Source organism: Heterocephalus glaber, unplaced genomic scaffold (genome assembly GCF_053883595.1).
Source record: "Heterocephalus glaber isolate CG9 unplaced genomic scaffold, H.glaber_assembly_v1.0 deba00001666, whole genome shotgun sequence".
Taxonomy (NCBI): Eukaryota; Metazoa; Chordata; class Mammalia; order Rodentia; family Bathyergidae; genus Heterocephalus; species Heterocephalus glaber.
Window position 1 is genome coordinate 11,536,017 of NW_028258406.1, and position 20,305 is coordinate 11,556,321.

A 20,305-nucleotide genomic window follows, 5' to 3' on the forward strand; every position below is an offset into this window, starting at 1 on the left:
TGTTTCTGGCGACAGAAATTACACTCAAGTGATGCAGCTCTTATAAGATCTAAGAGGGACCACGTCAACTGCCTAAATGAGTGAGATACTGGAACACAGGACTTTAGTGTTAGGGATCATTTCCTCTAGCCACTTTCATTTACGGATTGAATTCATTTCAGACCCAGCAGTGACTAGCTCAAGTTTGCACAGGTACATAGCAGCTAACCAGGGTCTAGAACTTCTTTCTACCAAGTGTGTAAATTCTCCCAACCATAAGTTGGAAAACTGGAATTCCTTTCTTTTACCTATAATACTTTTGCTGCAGCAAATTTTAGGAAAAGAAAAGATAAAGAAAGGCTATAAGTAAGAACTTTATGATGAGTCTTGGATCTTTATGATACATGACATTGGGCTTTTCATCTAAGTTTTTGTTTTGTTTTTGAGACAAAATTTCACTCTGTATTCCAGGCTGGCCTTGAATTCACTAAACTCACTCTGTAGCCCAGACTGGCCTCAAACTGGCGAGCCTTCTGGCTCACCCTCTCATTTTTTTTTTTTTTTTTGGGTACCGGGGATCAAACTCGGGTCCTTGCACTTGCAAGGCAGGCGACGGAACCACTGGGCTAAATCCCCGGCCCAACCCTCTCAAGTGCTGGTATTATAGTCATGTGCCACCAAGCCTGGAGTCACATACTTACTGATCAGAAAAGAAATCGAAAGTAGACATTTCTTTTCTTAATAAGATGAAAAAGCTCTGTAAAACTTACTCAGTACAAGTGGACATTTGACTATTCCTGAGATGCAATTCTAGAAAGAAGTTATACAAGCAGGAGAGGCTAGCTTAGAATTTGTGGAATGTCTCTTGTAATTGAGAATGTTGGAAACAAATAGAGAAATGAAATGAATAAGCAACGATTCCTGTTGTTTCCTTCCTCCCTGTTTCTCTCTGTTGTATTCACTAAGGCATTTAATTTTAGATGCTCTGACAGGTACAGGAAGGAGCGAGGTACAGAGAGGGTTCAAGTCTCCAGAGTTGGTCTTTCAGGAACTCTTGACAATGCTGTGTTCAGAAAATCACTTGCAAATGACTTTCAAAGGCCTAGAGTTTGTTTAGAGAAAATCTTGTTGGCATTGATGGATTCCTCCTCTTCTGACAGTTCACAAGAAAGGGTGCAGTATAGAGAATTAAATGATTCATTCCAAACATCTTATGGGCTCCTTCAGTCCTCCTGCTCTGATCCACTGCTGCTGTGCTTGAGTTGTTTCATCTGTGATGAGGTCATCTTGTTGGGGGCACACAAAGGATTCCAGGGGAACACACATCCTGTACTGTGGCTCTTCACAGCATTCATTCCTCCTGGCTGCTCAGGGTTAACAATGAACCTTCTCAGCATTACATGTGCTCACTGCCACTGCAGAGACAGGGGTTAGATGTCTTTCAAGGGAACCCCCTGGAGGCACACAATGCATTTATTATAATGTCCGGGTCCTAAGAAGGGCCTGGGAACAGTGTGGAGGGGCCTATAATTAAGTTCATTTAATAACAAATCCACACACTTCTTAGGTATTGCAAAAAGTGATCTTCTCCCTCTCCTTTCCCCTCCCACACTAGCCTTCTCTTTTACAAATAAGAAAAACCAGGAGTTCTATTTTCTTTTTTTAAATAACATTTGCAAAGGATATCTGGCTAGTAAGGAAAGGGAAATTAAATTACTGGAGAACATTCTTTCCATGTTAAAAAAAAAAAAAGGCTTCTGCTTACTCAGGTAGTTATACATGGGGAGGATTTGTTAAAAGCGCATTTCTTTAATCACTCTTGTATTCAACTTCCAAAGGCTTTTCAGGGGCAATGACCCACTAATAAAGGGGCCCCCTTTGGGATTAAGTTGCCACTTGGATGGGCACTTTCTCAGGTCATCACTGTGCCCAGGAAGGAAGGAGCAGTTAGCAGTGTCTCCCTACAGTGTCCCACATCCTGGTCTCCACACCTCTGAATGCCCAAATGTGTGCCTATACAGTTTCTGAGGACAGGGAGAGGAAGAAGGTTCTGAAAATACGGACAAGTTACAGGAAGTGAAACCACACTGGAAGAGTCAAGACTAAGGCAGTGAGAGCGACAGGTAGGTCAATACACAGTGGCATGAGATGGGGTCAAGATGAGCTGTGTGGGTATTCAGGGGCTAGAGGGCAGGTGAGCCTGGCCAATTTTTGTGAGCTTTTCTAAGCTTCTATTCTTTGTCAAATGAGGATGTTAACAGTACAAAGAATAGTTACTCAAAGTCTAGGATCAAGAATCTTGGAAAATCCGAGCCTCACCTTCTTTATCTGTAAAGATAAAGATACCCACCTTGCATGTGCTTTTGCGAGGACTAAGTGAAATAATGTATGAGATTATTCAGCAGATTGGTGTTGCACAATAAATAATCGCCAGATGTAAGCTGTTGTTAGTATTAATAATGAAATTACATTTTAAAAGTACTTATTGGGTTGAAATTGCATCATTGGATGATTCAATTCACAGAGAAAGCATCTAGCTAGAAAACCAAGACAAACTATGCAGACTCAGTAGGTAATTGTATCAGACTGAAAATCTGATTGCTTTTCTTTTCTTAGAAATTGTTTTTTTATATTTTGCAGCTCTTTGGACTGAACCCAGACTAGCACATCCTAGGCAAGCACTGTACCACTGAGTTACAACTCCAACCCTTGCTTTTATTCCTGTTTCTTCTACAGTTGATGAGCAGAAAATAGGCTAGTGGAACAAATGGACATTATCTTTTTTTTGGTCCCATCTATTAATTAACTAAAATGGAACAATGGACCCAAACAATTTTAATGTATATAGGTGAATAATTGTAACATTATTAACAACAGTAGTTTTTCCAACTCATAAGAAAGCACAAACACACAACAGTGCCCCCAGTATTTCTGACTTCATTGTCAATGGCAAAGAGGAGCTTCTTATCACATGGGTGGAGAGAGATGAACTTCTGCTGAAGCATTTGATTTTAAATTATGACATCAAGCTCACTGATAAAGGTCAGGACAAAAGTGGGTGGGAATAAGGTATACTTTGAAAGAAAAAAGAACTGGACATGAAAAAAAAGGTTTTTTTCTTGTTTTATTTATTTATTTATTTTTTGGTACCGAAATTGAGCTCAGGTCCTTGAGCTTATGCAGCAGGCAGCGAAATCACTGAACTAAATTCCCAGCTCTTGTTTTAAATAATGAAAGAAATCTTCAATTGCTACTCAGTTCAAACACACTGCCTTTTATTTTACGTTTAAGTAATTTTTATATGAATGTTCTTAATAAATAGTTTCTCTTATAAGCATCTGTTATTTTGACCACTGTTTTAGACATCAAAACAAGAGTAGTGTGAAACTTTTGAGAAGCATTAAAAGCACAAGAACCAGGAAACTTGAGGCAAGACATCTTCCACTCAGGCAGCAGAAAGAATCAGACATTTGGTCTGATTGCTTATTTAAAGAGACTTTTAGAAGTCACAAGGGAAAGCAAGCACTCTAATGATTTTTTGCTTCCTTTTGGCTTTGGCCAAGAAAATGGAATTACTGAGAAAATCCAACTTTTTATAAAATACTGCTGTTGGAAGAACTTTTCAGTGGGTTAACTACCCACTGAAATAAAAATTGTTTGCTGGACAATACAGAGAGGGAGAAAATAAAGATAATTACTACACAGAAGCATGTTAGGTGGTATGTACACAGACTTAAACTGTAACACCAAAATGTAGCCTCAAAGGCTCAGTTTGATGTGGTTACTTTTCTTATCTGTGATGACAGATAATGTGTTAAGGCAAATGCAAGGCCAAGCACTGTAGTTCTTATACCACCTTCTTTAACCCTGACCTTTTATAAAATGCAGGTCAACTTGCTTCTTTTGAGGACTTCTAGACCCCTCCGTGGTTGTCAATTTCCATGTACAAGTCTCCTGGCTGCTTTTCTGAATTCTGATTATGGAACAAGCGCAGGAAGAGCCAGAAATGCCAGAATTACACAGTCACTGCATGGGTTTGCTTTGTATTTATCTTCTCTTCAGAATAGTCTTTACTCCTATCTTGTTTCAAATCCTAGAGTCATTAGGGAAGTAAAGGGCACTTCTTAAACACTGGACAACATGGTAGAGGTGAAGATCTGCTGCAGAATCTGAGGGATGTCCTTGGTATCCATGGCAATGAAAGACCGGCCAGCTGGTAAGGTTCTCTGAAGCCTGCCAAGAGGGAAGGGAAAGAAAATTACCAATGCAAATTGAGACTTCCCTTTCACCTCCTCCCCTGGTAAGCCACCAGCATCCAAATGGGTTCTGAGGAAAGGAAGTTTTCACTTTCTAATACCTTGCTACTGCCTGGAATTGAATTGGCCGTTGCTAGGCAACAAAAGGCCTAGAAGAGCAACAGGCAGAGACCCAATGAAAGCAGTGAACCAAAAGAAAAGATCTTTTCAGTGAGAAAAATCAGTGAATTTGAAGAGAAAAATTTGTCTCTTTTCATGACTGTCATTTCCTGGTATTTTATATTCTCTCTTCCAAACAGAACCCTAGGGACCCATCTGGAATTAGCTCACCTGGGTCCAGCAAAATGTGTACTTCAAAATGCTTTTTTTTTTCCCTTAGAAAACTGGCCTCCAAAAACATTCCCAGTAGTTATTTCTTTCTTCTTCTTCCTCTTTTTTTTTGTTCCACACTATGCAACATGAAATGCAATCTGGATTATCCAGTTGCTACTTTGATGACACTGGGGTTATATACGCTCATGGTAGTATTTTTTTTTATGACAATTTGCCATTTGGAACAAAAGGCCATTTTTGAAGGCAATAAAACTGCAAGATACAGATCTACTCAAAAGAATGCCTCCTTTGACTGTGCCAACGAAGTTTGGTTTTGGAATGACATTTAATGAAAGTCAACCATCCTGTGTAGTATCATACATTTGGCATGCCCAGTAGAGCAGCTAATTCTGCATCATATCTTTTGCCAGTGGATGTTGGACCATTTCCCTAGGAAACCACAAGGGTATTATTGTGCTTTCTTAAGTATTCAAACAAGATCTGTTCACTAGAAAGACAAAATAGTCATTTCAGCTCAACTATTTGAGCTTGCTGTCTGCCTAATACTGAGTTGGTGCTGAGGAAATATGGGTAGAAAAGATACGGTTTGCATTCAAGGGCAAGGAGGTTCTAGAAGATGTAAAGTCTTGACACATAAAAGTGAGGAAAAAGTCAGTTATAATAAAGTGACTGAGATTAACATGATATTAAGTCTGTTCTCAACTTTACAAGCTTGAAGTAAGGTGAAGGGAATAGGAAGAGAAAAAGTTGTCAATGTTTGAGATGCTAAAGCATTTCTTAGTTTATATAGGACTCTGGACCACAGACTATGACAGGTTAAAAAGTGGAATAGCAAAGATAGACCCCTGTGCCTTAGGCAGGGATTTTTTTGGAGGAGATGTTATACTTTCACTTGTGTTTTCTGCTTTTTATAAGTATTGTAAGCAAAGAAAAACCATAAGGCCTTTCTCTTTGTAATTCAAACAGATAAATGGTAGTGTGTTTATGTTATGAAAGTGTTTCCAAATCTCTCCTTTCGCATCATCCCCAGTGATATTTATTATCAGACTGTAAATTTATCCAGTGAATATTCAACACATTTAGTGTAGTCTGTAACTGTATATATTGTCTTACTTTGTCTCTAAGTAAGAGACATCTGTCCTGTACCACCAGTAATGATGGCTATATTTATAAAACTTTTTTTTTGAGTATTTATAAAACTTATTGGGGAGACATGTCTATGGAGATATTTATATACACATATGCATATATGCACGTATGTATGTCTATATATAACATATAGACATTAATATACATATTTTTATGCTACAAAAATACTAGACGGTCACTGTTTTGAACATAATTTGAACACAAAATAATTAGACTGAGCTTGGGACCTTGATATTAAGTACTAAATATATAAAATATTATCTAACTTATTAATGGACAAGTCAATTTGCTAATTTGTTAATGTTAGTTTAAATAAAAACTAAAATAATTAATTTTAAATTATGATTGCTTATACAATTCCCTCAACTAGACTGTAAGCTCCTTGAGGGTAGCATCTCCAAGATTCTGTTTTTCCTCCATGTGTCAGGTACTCATTATTCCTACAGTTGCCCTTTGCTGTATCCTATGATGTGTGATGACACTTACCTGGCTGCTTGATCACCTAAAGATCCAATAAAAATAGCAAAAGCATTTACTTGAGGGTTGCTTGTTAGGATCTGAGCAAACTTGGAAGGGTGTATTCCATATCGTGACAGATTTGCATCACTCAAGACTATGACAAAGTACTCATCAGCTTCTTCTTTGACAATTTCCTTGATGGCATGTTGTGTCCCCTCTAGCGTATGGTCCCCACTCATGCAGAACTGCGAATGGGCATGCATTGTCTACAGATATGAAACAGCAGAAAAGCCAAGGGTGAGAAGATAATTTTTACACAAACATGATGACTTTTTTCTATTGACCATTAAAATGCATAACTATCAATTATTATAGCTGAGCAATAAGTCATGAGTGAGCTTTATTAATTTGCACATAAGAGTGACAACAAGACATGGTGATATTTGTATTTGGCAGACTTTCATTAGAAACAAGAAATGTTCCAAAACTCTCACAGTTGCCACTTACTTTTAAAATTCAAGCTTCCACTTAAAGTGAGAACATGTAGGAAAATAGAAAACTTAGTAACATAGTTGAGGATGGATGTGACACAGGAGAAAAATAAGGAATGGATTGAGTTTTTTCCAATAAACAGTAATACTGTAATACTAAACACTATACTCATATCAGTAACAATGGAGGAAATTTAGTTGAAAATCATGATGAGTGTGTGTTTCTATCACAGATTTAAGTATGTGAAATTGAATTTATTATTAAAACATATGAAGAGATACATAAAATTGGGGCCTTAGAGTACTTTAAAAGGAATTTTTCTTTTCCTTATACTTAACATGTAGGACATATGAGGAGATCCAGGTTATAGAATCTTTTTTTTTTTTTTTTTTGGTATCGGGGATTGAACTCGGGAACTTGTGCATGTGAGGTAGGCGCCAGAACCACTGAGCTAAATCTCCAGCTACAGAATCTTAATGCAATACTAGATATACAATCACAATCCAATACTGACTATTCTGAAAATATCTAGGCAGCAAATTTATATTTAGATGACATACAAAAGGATTTTAGGCAAAATGAATATTGTGTTTTCTGTTTAATTCTTGAATGTTTGTGAAACAGAAAGTCTTTTTCTTTTCCTATATATTTTTTAAGTCTTTACCTAATTTAATAGAATGTTTCACAATATAGAGGTAACAATACATTTACCTTCAGAATTTCTAGTCTTTGCTTGTTGTTCTTCGGGATTTTGTTAACTGGAACTAGATTAATGTTGTAGGTATCTCCAGAGTGTCCAGCGATATCATACTACATGCAAGAGAATCAGAGAGTTAGAAACCTCTGTCCATTATGGAACTATCATTGGATCATAAATCTCCAACTCTTTGGGCTGTTAATTATCCAAATTGCTCAGTATTTAGCCAAAGAAATGCAGAGAGACAAATATGTGCTTATCAAACAAATTCTAGATTCATTCATTTCAGATACATCTTCTTTTGTGATCCTTGTTCTCTAGCAACAGGGAGAAAGTATTCAGGCTACTCTGGATCCCATTCATAACTTTCAAGGGAGGCTTTTACCATCCCCTCCCACACCCCACACACAGATTGGTAGAATTCTAAAGTGGCCCTTAAGTTCCTGGCTCCCAGAATGCACGCTCTTCATAACTTCCCGTAAGTGTGGCCAGAACCTGTAAATAAGGTGGGCTATCATTTGTGATTATGTTTATTAATATGGCAAAAGGAATTTCACAGATGTAATTAAGTTTATTTGATTTTGAGTTACTCAGAAGGAAGATGAGATGGGCGAGCCTAATGTAATCACACAAGCCCTTTAAAAGCAGATACTTCTTTTTTTTCCAGGCTGGTGACAAAAGAAGACTGATTTGAAGTTTGAGGGGAGCGAACCATGGACAGACACTTGACAGTAATATCTAGAAGCTGAGGGCAACTCTGCTTGAGAGCAGATAGGGAGACAGGAACCTCTGTCCTACAACCACAAGGAACTGTACTCTGCCAAGAAGTGGGATTTGCTAGCAGGTCCTTTCCCATTGCCTCCAGGTTGGAGCCTAGTGCTGCTGACATGTGACTTCAGACTTGTAAGGCCCTATGCAAAGATCTCAGCTGGGCTTGTCTGGGCCTCCTAAAAATTAGAACTATGAATCACTGAATAGGTATTGAAAACTGCTATGTTTGTGGTAGTTTGTTATGCAACCATAGAAAACTAATACATACATATAGTTTCCTTCTGTTCACAAAAGAAACATATATTCATTGTAGAAATTACAGAAAAGTACAAAAAAGAAAGTAAAAATGACCCATAATTCCATTAAAGATAGCTTCTGATAATTTTTTTGTAGAAGCTCCTAGGCTTTTAGTTCCTCTTTATGTGTTTGTAAGAGGTTGCATATTCACATACATACACATCAACATCAATATAATTTTCCCAAGCTAACTGACAAAAAGCAGCCTGTAACATAACTGAAACCATCATATTTAAAATGAAAAGTAGACAAATACTTGTTGAGTTTGATATTATATAAAAATAGAAAGCCAGAAAGGGAGAGTCACCTAGGGAAATGAGATCCACTTAGATTTGCTGAAATTGTGCACTGGGGGAGAGGTGATTGGAGATGAAGACCCAGCAGTCATCATCAGGACAGGGGCATAAGTGGAGGCCCATATAGGATGTTCAAATTTTTAAAAGCTATAACTGGCTGCAAATTGTTACATAAAATATGCTCTCATACCCTACTTTGATAACCTGGGAAGCCAGGGTCAAATTTCAAATGTTTGGATTGTTTAAGGCTCTAGGCTTGAATTTGATAGTATAGGCAGTCCTTGCCTCTGGCCTGTCCTTTGGTCCCTAGGACTATGGGGTGCTTACATCACTGGTATCTGCCCCAGGGAGACAGACATAGGAAAGAGCAACTGGGAACAAGGTGGGGGTCCTTTGATCAGGATAGGTGGAGATCCTGGGTTCTAGGAGCATGACCTACAAACAAACTGTAAGAGGGACAGCCTTCTTGGCCCCGTGGCACCTCCCAGTGCAGCAGGTTTGTAGGATATGGCAGACTGGCTGGGAAAGTAGGTGTGAACTGTTAATTACAAAATGCCAGGACACATGCACAGAACAGTTCCCAAATTCCTGCATACAGGCTTCTCCAGAGAACTCCAGGGATCCAACTGTGGACCTTGTGCTTTCGAGGCAGGCGCAGTGACACTGAGCTAAATCCCCGGCCTCTCCAGCAGGTTTTTGATAGGACAGCTTCAACTTGGCACCAGGTGGAGAAGGGGAAATACAAAGACAGTGGACAGCTTTTTGCTTCTGTGTTCTCTCACGGTAGCTGGCTCTTGTCCTGTAGAGTATACTTATTTTCCTACTTTTACTTGGCCCAAACTCACTCTGCAGATCTTATTTCTTTTCCTACCTTTAATAAATGTAAAAACCTTTGTGCTTGCTTTGACCAGTTCTTTGTTCAGGACAGAAAGAACCTAGAAACCACCTCTAGAAGGAGACTCTAGCACCCCTAAACCTGCTAACCCTAGAGGAGAATGGGCAGAGGAGGGCTACAGTGGGGCAGAAGGTTGGGAGATCATTTTACACCTGGTTTTAAGTCCTTGTCTTTCTCCCCCCCCTTTCTTTCTTTCTCTCTCTCTCCCTTTCTCTTTTTCCTTCTCTTCTCTTCTCTTTTCTTTTCTTTCTGACAGAGTTTCACTATGTAGTTCAGACTAGCCTTGATCTCACTATGTAGCCCAGGTTGGCCTAGACCTACAACCAATCCTCCTGCCTCAGCCTCCAAAGGGCTGGGATTATAGGCATGCACCACCACAGCTGACTCTTTTTTTTTTTTTTTTAGTACAAAGGATGATACAAAAGAATTGTGGGGAAAATTTACTAATACATTATGCTAAGCATGTAACACATGCTCTAAATATGAAAAAAGTATTTTTTAGTGTAGTTTGCTATTGATATAGTGAAAAGTAACAAATAAAAAGTGGAAATGTAAAAGCTCTTGCAAACTGCCATGTATAGGAAATGACTAGCTGTAGTACATGTCCAAGTGGGATCCCCCTGTGTCTAGTGTTAGGACTGGCCGGGACATGGAGAAAGCCTGTGTGATTCTTCCACAGACATGTGCTCTAGCTTGACCAGACGGATTTGACATTGGTCATACAGGAACTGTTTATAGCCAAGTAGAAAGTTTTCTCGAGAAAGCACTGTCAGGCTGCTTTGAGGACAAAGTGAGCAAAGTTATCTGTGAAACAGGATCTTGCATAAGAAGAAATAAGATCAGTTCCCTGAAAAAGAAGTGGGTTTCATATGCTTGGCTGCAGTAAGAGGGGCTATGATTGGTTTGACTTTTCCCTCCCTTTTAACTAATAGTTTGAGCTCTTACTAATCAGATGCTAATGGATGAGACTATATAAATCTTTGATCATGTGTTCTGTTCACAGGGTCAACATAACTAGTTATTGCAAGGATAAAAGTTGCTAGGTAATTATTAAATAGCAATCACATAAGCTGTTGGATTTCAAAACAAGATATTGGATGATAAAAATCTGATAGCAACTATCTGTCTATCATTTTACTGGTAAATATATCTATGTACAATTTATTCACTTAGGAGAAATAAAAACATACCGTACTTTTTCAGGTAGAAAGATAGATGGGTTGCAAAACTCCTTTTCTTTCTTTCCTCCCTTCTTCCCATTCTTTTTTCATTTTTCCTGTTCTTGTCTTTATTTATGGTAAGAAAAGTGCTATTTGCAGAAAGACCAGCCTAAGTCTGTACCTAGCTAGTGTTGGAAAGGCTTGAGAAGACACTCAGAGATAGGATGGGGCTTTAAAGATGGTTTGCAGGCTCTGGTTTTTCATATTCCAGATGTACTTGGGGATTATTCTGTACCTAAGTAAATAAAATGCTTGAAAGTAATCCAAAATACATCCACCAGTGAGGCATTCCCTGGTGCTCCTGCAGATCATTTTACACTTCCATTAAAAATAATATTTCACTATCATAATTATCTAGTGTTTGCTATCGAAGGAAGCCAATATGTTTTACAAACTGTATTTTGCTAATTGTAAACATTTCTTGGGTTCAAGGAAAATGTATACAAACCCATTTATTTTCATTCTTTAACTTCTGACTACCATTCATTCAGTCTAGTTCTTGCCATGACCAACGTGAAATCAGACTTGACAGGGCTTTGAGTGTGCTTCCATGGGAGAGCCAAGAGTCAACAAACAAGAGTCTCACTTTCATTATCAACCACTTAATATTTTGATCCTAGCTTTTCTGAGGGGCTAACAATTTTTATGATCATGATTTCTTGGCAGAGTATCCCTGAAATTTTGGGGGGATCTTATATTTAACACTCAACATAAATATTAAACCACAGAATAAAATCTCAGTTACAGAAGAATCCTCGTAACATTTCTTTGCTTTCAAAACTTGCGAGGGCCTGGGATTTAGCTCAGTGGCATTGCGCCTTCCTGGCAAGCACAAAATCCTGAGTTCAGTCCCAGGTACCACAAAACAAACAAACAAAAAGCCCCCCAAAAACCAAAACAACAACAAACTTGCTTAAATATCCCTTTGCTTGACATGCTTTTAGAATCTCATTCCTTTAGAGAAAGGTACAATACATGAAAACAAATGCGGAGTTTTGGTAAGGTCTGAAGATTTACTGTCAAATAAGGGTAATTTAAAACATTTGGAATGCAAAGAAAGCTGTAATTTAAACAGAGATATTAGCATTTTTATAAATAAAGCTTATATTTAAATCCGTTATGAAGTATAGTAATTTCCTGGGTTTAGAAGAGGCTAGTTTTATTATGTACCCACATTATAAGTTGGTATGAAACAATCACCCAAGGCTGTTTCTGAAGACTGACAACATAGGAAATTTTAACTGAGTTCTAAAATCCAAATATACCATTCTAAAACAGCACTGGTGACTGTAGGCAGCAAAGAGTTAGAAAATAAATTTATGACTTAAAAGGTCAAGGGAAGTGCCAAAAAGCTCCAGGGTGTTAGTTAATAATCTATAGTATTACCCAGCTAATCTTTCTTCATGTATAAAAGGCAATGTAAAGAGAATAATGTTCTGAAAGGTCAAGGATTTTAGACATGTCTCTGACATTAATGGCTTTTTTTTCTTAATCTAGAGAGAGTCACTAAACTTCTCTAAAACTCTTTCCCACTTTGTAAGTGATGCTGGTTTAGATGACCTCTAACACTGTAAATCACTTGACCCCTCTGACAAATAGGGATAATTTCTGATTTACTGCTTCCCGAGGTCCCAGGGTAGGACAATACAATTAACGACTACAGTGTTCCACATTTGTATAGAGTACATACTATAGACTTCAAAGGGTTCGAAGCATTTCATGTATCTCATTTTAATTCTCTTTACAGCCTTTGGTGTAGTGTTATTCTATCTCCATTTCAGTAATGAAGAAACTGATGCTTAGAGAGACTAATGGGCTTTTGTAAGGCCATAGATATAGTGCTGGCAGAGGTGGAAAACAAACTCAGGTGAACTGATTCTAAATCCAATGTTTTTACAATAGAGAAATAATCATTCCCCCAACTACTCCTCTGTCTCCACTTGAGTTTTTTTGATTGTGGGCTTGGTCAATATTTCTACATCAACCATTGAGTCAATTCAGAATGCCTGTTGTTTCATTTTGCATAGGTTCTGGAAAGTATCTTTGGTCCTATCTCTGTGTAGTAATAAGAATTTTTTCAAAGCTTGAGCCTGCTTGGATGATTATTCTCCATTTCTAAACCTATGAAACATTTCTGAGGCATTGGGGAAAGGGTAATTACAGATACTGAACTAAGTTCATGATAGAATGACTTTCCAGCAGGTGTTGGTTTGTGAGTCACATCTTTCTATCCTTCTAAGAGTTAGCTTAGCTTTCTGACCAAGATATATTTGAGAAAACTATGTCTATTATTTAAATTGTTTATTCCTTTGAATGGTGGGATGCTGAAAGAAGATAGGTATGTAAATGGTATATTTGCTCCTGAATTAGAGTTTTTTTAAAAAAGCACTAATTAAGCAGAAATAAAACAGTGGCAAAAATAAGGAGAAAACAAAGAAAGAACTCAGAATTCCTGGCTTTTCACAGTCTACATGTGCAACACTGGGCAAAGTACTTAACCTCTTTGAATCTTGGTTTTATCATCTGTAAAAGGGAGGTTGGAGAAAATAATTTCCAAAGTCATTGTCACTGCTTCCAGGATTCTATGAAAATTTAATGGTATATCCAAGAAATGGAATGAAAAGCCAACTTCTTCTTAAGAGCACCTATGTCTGTTCTCACCTCAAAGGAGGAGTAAAATCATCTAAATGAACTAAAATAGATGGTACCTTTTCCAAAAAGAAAACTTTTGAGTGTGTAAGAACTAATAATCCAATAGTGGTCCTAGAATAGAGGTTTTCTAACTCTTTCTTTTAAACAGGTTTTAGCCATGGAATGATTTCTTCAAATGAAACATTGTACAAAATCCCACTTTATGAACCATCAAGCAATATCAGTGTAAATGGAATTATTTTAGTTGAATTGGGGATGGAGGGAGATGGGGTAAAAATGCTGCCCACTCCTCTGACCCCCAAAAACAGTGTTCAAAGATTCCCTGTTATACTATTAGAAAATTGTTTTAGAATGTCTTCATAGAAGCAGTATATTTGATGTCCTTTTTTTTTTTCCAAGTTCTATTTCTGAACAACTGAATAAATCTGTTTTCTGGTGGCACTATTTGAGTGCTTAGTAAAGAAACAGTTGCCAAACTTTTGGTACTATTAAATAAATTGAAGAAAAAAAAATAAGGCATTAAGAGGTCTTTAGAAGGAGGTTTATTTTAAGATGACAATGAAAACATTCTCAGAGGCTTGAAAAAATCCTGAATAAGGGTCAGGGATTTAGTTCAGCGGTTTCGCCGCCTGCTGCGTAAGTGCAGGGACCCGAGTTCAATCCCCAGTACCAAAAAAAGAAAAAGAAAAAAAAAAATCCTGAATAATAAATTGGAATAAAGGTAAAGGGAAAAATGTTTCCTGACTAAAATAAAATGGTTCATATAACTAGTACTCTGCTTCTCACTGTAATTTTTAAGTGGTATATGAACATTAAAATTATTCTAAAATTAGGAGAATTTATGCTGGTTATAAGCAAATAATGTTGCTTTTGTTTTAAGTGACAAATGTCTGCTGCGCTTGGGAATGACCAAATTCTGTTAGTAGAATGATTATGAGAAACTGTACAAACTCCAAATGGCTTAGAAATATCTTTCCGTTAACTTACCTTCCTTCTCAGTAAATTTGGCTCAAGGGTCCCTGTGGTTTGGCATGGGCCAAGCTAATGCAGAATAAAAAGTGGAGGCAGATTCCAAATGGGCCTCCTGAACCCAGGCTGTGCCGACCCCCAGCTCAGCAGCTGAGCCCACACCAAAGAAAACAGAGCAGATGCCAAAAGAGGCAGGGAGTGTCTGATCACCACTCCAGGCCAGGGACTTCTAAAGGATTCAAAGAAAATATAGACTAGACACCTTTACAGCCCAGGGATAACGGTAAAAGAGGATGTTAAGAACTGTCTGGAACTGGGGGTGGGGAGTCTCAGATCACTGTTAAATTCCTAAGGATATCACATGTGATGTCATCCTTGCCTGGAACATATATTTTTCACTAAGAGCTCCTCAAACTGTCATCTGTCCATGTGTTAGTTTATCTTCTGAGTAAATCATATCCTTTTGTTAGTTATTTCTAGTCCTTGTACCTCTTTTACAAATGAGAAAATGAAAGTAGAGAGATTAAGTTGAATATAATCACATAACATAAGGACACAGAACAAAGCACATTGTACACAGCTACTGACATATATGCATCAAATATTTCTGAGAAGATAGGGCCAGGGATTTAGCTCAGTGGTTCCGCCGCCTGCCTTGCAAGCACAAGGTCCTGAGTTCGATCCCCAGCTCCAAAAAAAAAAAAAAGAATTAAAAACCCCCCAAAATGAGATCTCAAATATTTGTGAGACGAGATCAAGAAATCCACCAATAGTTGGTGCCAGAGAGGGGAGCTGGTGACTGAGGAGGGCTCTTCCCTCTTCTTCCTTTTGTGCATTTTACATTTGGTACTGCATGCACCCATTCTTCTACTCCAAAACATGTAATTTTAAAAAGAAAAACCTTTCACAAATGTAAGTAGCTCCATCTCATCTCCTTCTGACCTCTTCTGAGGAAGCCTGGAGAGCCCCAGCAGGGAGGGTGGTCTGTGGCCAGTCAAATTGGACACATGTGGTAAGGGTGGCAGGAAGATGACGCAAATCTCCAATGTGCCATTGTAGAGGGAAGGCCTGTTTGGTGCTCTGGAAATAGAATGGGTGTTGTGGCAAGTGAAAACCCAAAGGTTTTTAAACATTAGGGGGATTTAGTTATGTGAGCTGATATGATGGATGACTGTTCATCCATGGCTTGAGTGCTTTAAGAAATTATAGGGGCTGGAGATGTAGCTCAGTGGTGCTGCGCCTGCCTGGGAAGCTCAAGGTCCTGAGTTCAGTCCCCAGTACAAAAAAAAAGAGAGAAAGAAATTATACTCTACCACATACTAAAAAGGTCCTAAAATACATTTTTAAATACTCTCCTTATTTTCCCTTGATTCATAAAACATGAAAGAGTAAAAAATAAAAATCAAGACAAATTTACATATGAGGTAGGGGAGTGTCAAAGGACAGAAAAAGCTGAATACCCATCGTTAGGCTGTAAGACATAGTAGTCACCATAGTTGGTTTTGCTTTTGGCTATGAGCTTCTTAGAAACTAGGACCAAGAGGGAATCTTGAACAGTGCCAAAATTTTCACTAATCACAAGGGGAGACACATTCTACTTCTTCAAGGGAAACAGCCATACCACAAAGAGTTCACATCTCATTTGTATTTGAATTCTATACCTATGCAGAGCCTGGAAACCCACAGCATTTACTGCTTAAAGCTGCCCTTTCCCTGCCACTTAATTCTGAAAGCAATTTCTCACATAGAACTTCATAGAAGGGATCCTGAGAGAACTAGTAGCTAGGATCATTAGTAATGAGCCTAAGTGAAAGAAGTGATGGGTTTTCTCATTCTGTTTCTTGTTGTATGCAGCATGACACAGAGCCATGACTCTGGTGAGGTACAGGTAGGGTGTCAAGATATGAAGTTGCTTATTCCTGAAAGACATATTTGATCCAGAATAAAATCTAGAACATCTATGGATAGACTGTGTGTCCTTTACACACACTGACGCATATGTTTGTACATACGCCATCTCTCCATGGAACTTTTGATAATATCACAAGGCATGTGACTGTGTTCAAAGTTACTTGCTCTGGTAGGGGTCAGGGGTGCAGGTTCCCTCTGTGGCTGATTAAGAGCAGACTCACAACTCACGTTGGTTGGATAAGAACACAGCAGTATGGGCTCCGCCCACGGCACGGTGAGGTCCCAGGTGTGGCTTGGAGCCCCTGGCCTGTCCTGTGCTCTCCGCTCAGTGTGACCAACCAGTGCAAGCTGAGGAGCCAGGCAGCGTGAAGCCCCCAGCTCCGTTCTGGGCTCCGCTTAGCTGCGTGGGGGCCTGCAAGGCCCAGTCCCACTCCCCCACCTCTGGCCTCCTGGCTCTTCTGCTACCTGGTTCCACACTACAGAGGTACAGGGGTTTATAAAGGTACTTGTCCTGAGTGCCACAAGATAGAGGAGAAGTTAGTAATAGAAAGAGGGCCTCTCAGGCTCCTTGAGGAAAACTGAAGCTCAGGGGAAAAGTAAAGAGAATCTCTACAATAAAGGCACACCAGACCACCATACTTGGTAAGTTGGAGGGATCACCACCTGGGATCATCACCTCCCATCAGAACCTGAACTATCTTCAGGGGAAAGGCAACTGGAACCTACAGTAGAACTTTGCAGAGTTCAACCCTGCAGGAGGACAGCGAGCTCAACTTGGGACTAGCAGCCCAGCCAGAAATCTGCCTGAATCTCATGGGTCTGCTACTGGCTTGCTGAGACTCATTGACTTGTATATACACACAGCTGGCAACATTGCCTACTGTGACAACAAAGACATACCCTGAAGGAGGCCCATCATTTTTATTTTTTGTTATTTGCAAAAAAGAAAAAAAATTTTTTTCTCTTATTTTTGATTCTTAATTTTTACTTTTTTCTACTCTTCAAATTTTTACTTTTCTCTTCTTTTTTTTTCTTTCTTTTATCCTCTCTCTCTCTCTCTCTCTCTCTCTCTCTCTCTCTCTCTCATACTCTTGCCGTCCCACATTGCTCTTCATCTCCCTATTTGTTCCTTCCTGGACTGAATTCGGATTTCTCCTTTATTTTTCTTTTCTTCTCTTTTTCCTTCTCTTGATTATCATTAGTTTTAAAGGAAAGTAAATACAGTATCTAGCCTCCCTATTGCTATTAGGTGGTTCTGTCTACTTCTTTGTTCTTTCATTCTGCCTTTTCCTCTTGCCTTTAACAATTTTTTAGAGTTTGTATGATCTTCCTGTGTCTTCTGGCCTCACCGCTAATTTTTCCTGATCTTTCTACCTGTCCCTCCCTCCTCAACTCCTTCTAACTCCCCATCCTGAAGGGTAAAGTTGCTATATTGAAGAGTTTATTCACTATAAACATATGTTGGGTTGGTCCTCAGTTTTGATTTAATTCACACAGTTAAATGTGATAGATTAATAACTACCACAAATTGTCATTTTCTAAGCTGCACTTGATGCTATGGTATTGCTGATTGTATCATTTGGGCTAAGATGTTGTGATTGATCTAATCAGTTTTCCTTCCTGGTATAATGAAAATGAAATAGCCTCTGAGTCATTAGAGTCTCAAAACCTAAACAGCAGCTATATCTGAAAGACACCTCTGAAAAGCAATCATTCCACAAGTATTTTAAACACAAGCAACAAAGATACCTACATTAAGCAATTTTGAAATATCAACCCAGGTATTAAACCAAGGACAGTACCAAAAACAAAAATGAAAAGACATTTAAGCAAGGCACAAACTCAGGCTTCCACCCCACAAAGGCAAATTCTGGGGGAAATGAGGTGGAAAAATCTGATAATCAACCACCTGGACACCCTGAACTGATAGCACAGAAAGTAACAAAACAGATGCATGAGGCTCTAGAAAAATTCAAAGCAGAGTCTCCCAGATAACTTCAGAGATGGTGAGCAGAGTGAAAGACATGATTAGAGGCTCTAGAACAGAAACAGATAAGAGAATAGATGAGATTAGAAACATGCTGGAAGCCATGAAGGCCCAGCATAAGAAAGAAATGGAAACCATGATGTCCAACATAAAAAAGAAATGCAATCCATGAAAAAGATTCAAACAGATATTCAGGAGATTAAAAACTCCATTGAAAACATGCAGAGCAGATTAAGAGAATCTGAAGACAGAATATCAGATATAGAAGATAGGATTTTGGTTAAGGACCATGAAAACAGAGATTTCTTAAAGATAGTAAGGGACCACGAGAAATCAATCCAACAACTGCTAGATAACAGCTTATAATAACATAAGTCTGACAGGAGTTCACAAAAAAACAGGAGAAAGTACAATTGACATAAAAAAACTGTTCACAGAAGTAATAGTAGAAAATTTCCCAGACAGAGGTGGAGAATTGGACATACAGGTAAGTGAGGCATATAGAACGCCAATTAACCATGATCAAAAAAAAATCTACACCTAGACATATAATAGTCAAGATCCCAGAAACCCAAGAGAAGAAAAAAATCCTACAGGCAGTTAGAGAAAAGGAAAGGCAGTTACCTACAAAGGAAAGCCCATCAGAATCATGGCAGATTCCTCAACACAAACCCTCAAATCAAGGAGAGCCTGGAGTGAAGTATTTCAAACCCTAAAAGAAAATAACTTCCAATCTAGACTGTTGTAATCTGCAAAATTATCTTTCAAAATCGATGGGGAAATTAGATACTTCCATGACAAAGAACACCTGAGAAATTTCATGAACACCAAACCAGCACTCCAAACAATTTTAAGCAATATCCTAGAAAAGAACAATGAAGGTCACAACTCCATGAGGCCCAACAAAGGGAAGCCACCAGGCAAGGTAAGACACTAAAGGGAAAGGGGGGGAAATAAGAAATAAAAGAGCCAACAATAGTAAAACATCATGAAAAGGATGAGTCAATATCTCTCAATTATGACTATCAATGTTAATGCCCTCAATTCACCAATCAAAAGAAATAGACTAACAGAATGGATTAAGAAGCAAAATCCAGCAATATGCGGTATACGAGAAACACACCTAACTCAAAAGGAAATTCATAGACTGAAAGTGAAAGGATGGAAAACAGTTCTACAAGCTATAGGAACCCAGAAAAAAGCAGGCATAGCAATCTTATTTGCAGACAAAGTAGATTTCAAACCAAAACTAATTAAGAGAGACAAAGATGGTCACTACATCTTGTGAAGGGAACAATCCAAGAGGAAGAGATGACAATCCTAAATATATATGCATCAAATACGAATGCCCCCAACTACACAAAACAAATATTAATAGACATGAAAAACCAAATAAGCACTAATACAACTGTAGTGGGAGACCTCAATGCCCCTCTATCACAAATAGACAGATCATCTAGAAAAAAAATTAACAATGAAATTCTGGAACTGAACCAAGCTACTGAACAAATGGACTTACTAGATGTTTATGGAGTGTTCCACCCCACAAAGTCAGAAAAAATATTCTTTTCAGCTGCACACGGGTTATTCTCCAAAATAGATCACATGCTAGCTCATAGGACATGTCTAAGTAAATGTAAAAGAATTGAAGTTATCTCCTGTATATTATCAGACCATAGTGCAATAAAACTGGAGGTCAATAACATAAACCACGAAACTCCCATAAACACAAGGAAATTGAATAACACCCTCCTGAACAAGCAATGGGTGACAGAGGAAATTAAAGAAGAAATTAGACAGTTTCTACAAGTAAATGATAATGCCAGTACAACATACAGGAATCTATGGGACACAATGAAAACAGTTCTACAGGGAAAATTCATGGGAGTGAATGCCCATATTAGGACAACAGAGAAAACTCAGTTAAATAACCTAATGCAGA

The 20,305-nt window shown here is 38.3% G+C and overlaps 1 protein-coding gene across 2 annotated transcripts in view; it reads right to left on the reverse strand.

Moving 5' to 3' along the window:
• Window positions 1–3,085: 3,085 nt before the first annotated feature.
• Window positions 3,086–20,305, reverse strand: part of Vwa8 (von Willebrand factor A domain containing 8) — a 443,736-nt gene continuing 426,516 nt past the window's right edge. For both annotated transcript variants that reach the window (XM_004844253.3, XM_087197309.1), the window contains 3 exons: window positions 7,380–7,478; window positions 6,204–6,442; window positions 3,086–4,212 (listed from right to left, as the gene is read on the reverse strand). In XM_004844253.3, the coding sequence (XP_004844310.1) occupies window positions 4,104–4,212; window positions 6,204–6,442; window positions 7,380–7,478 (447 nt within the window). In that variant the 3' untranslated portion in view covers window positions 3,086–4,103. The remainder of the gene's footprint in view (window positions 4,213–6,203; window positions 6,443–7,379; window positions 7,479–20,305) is intronic.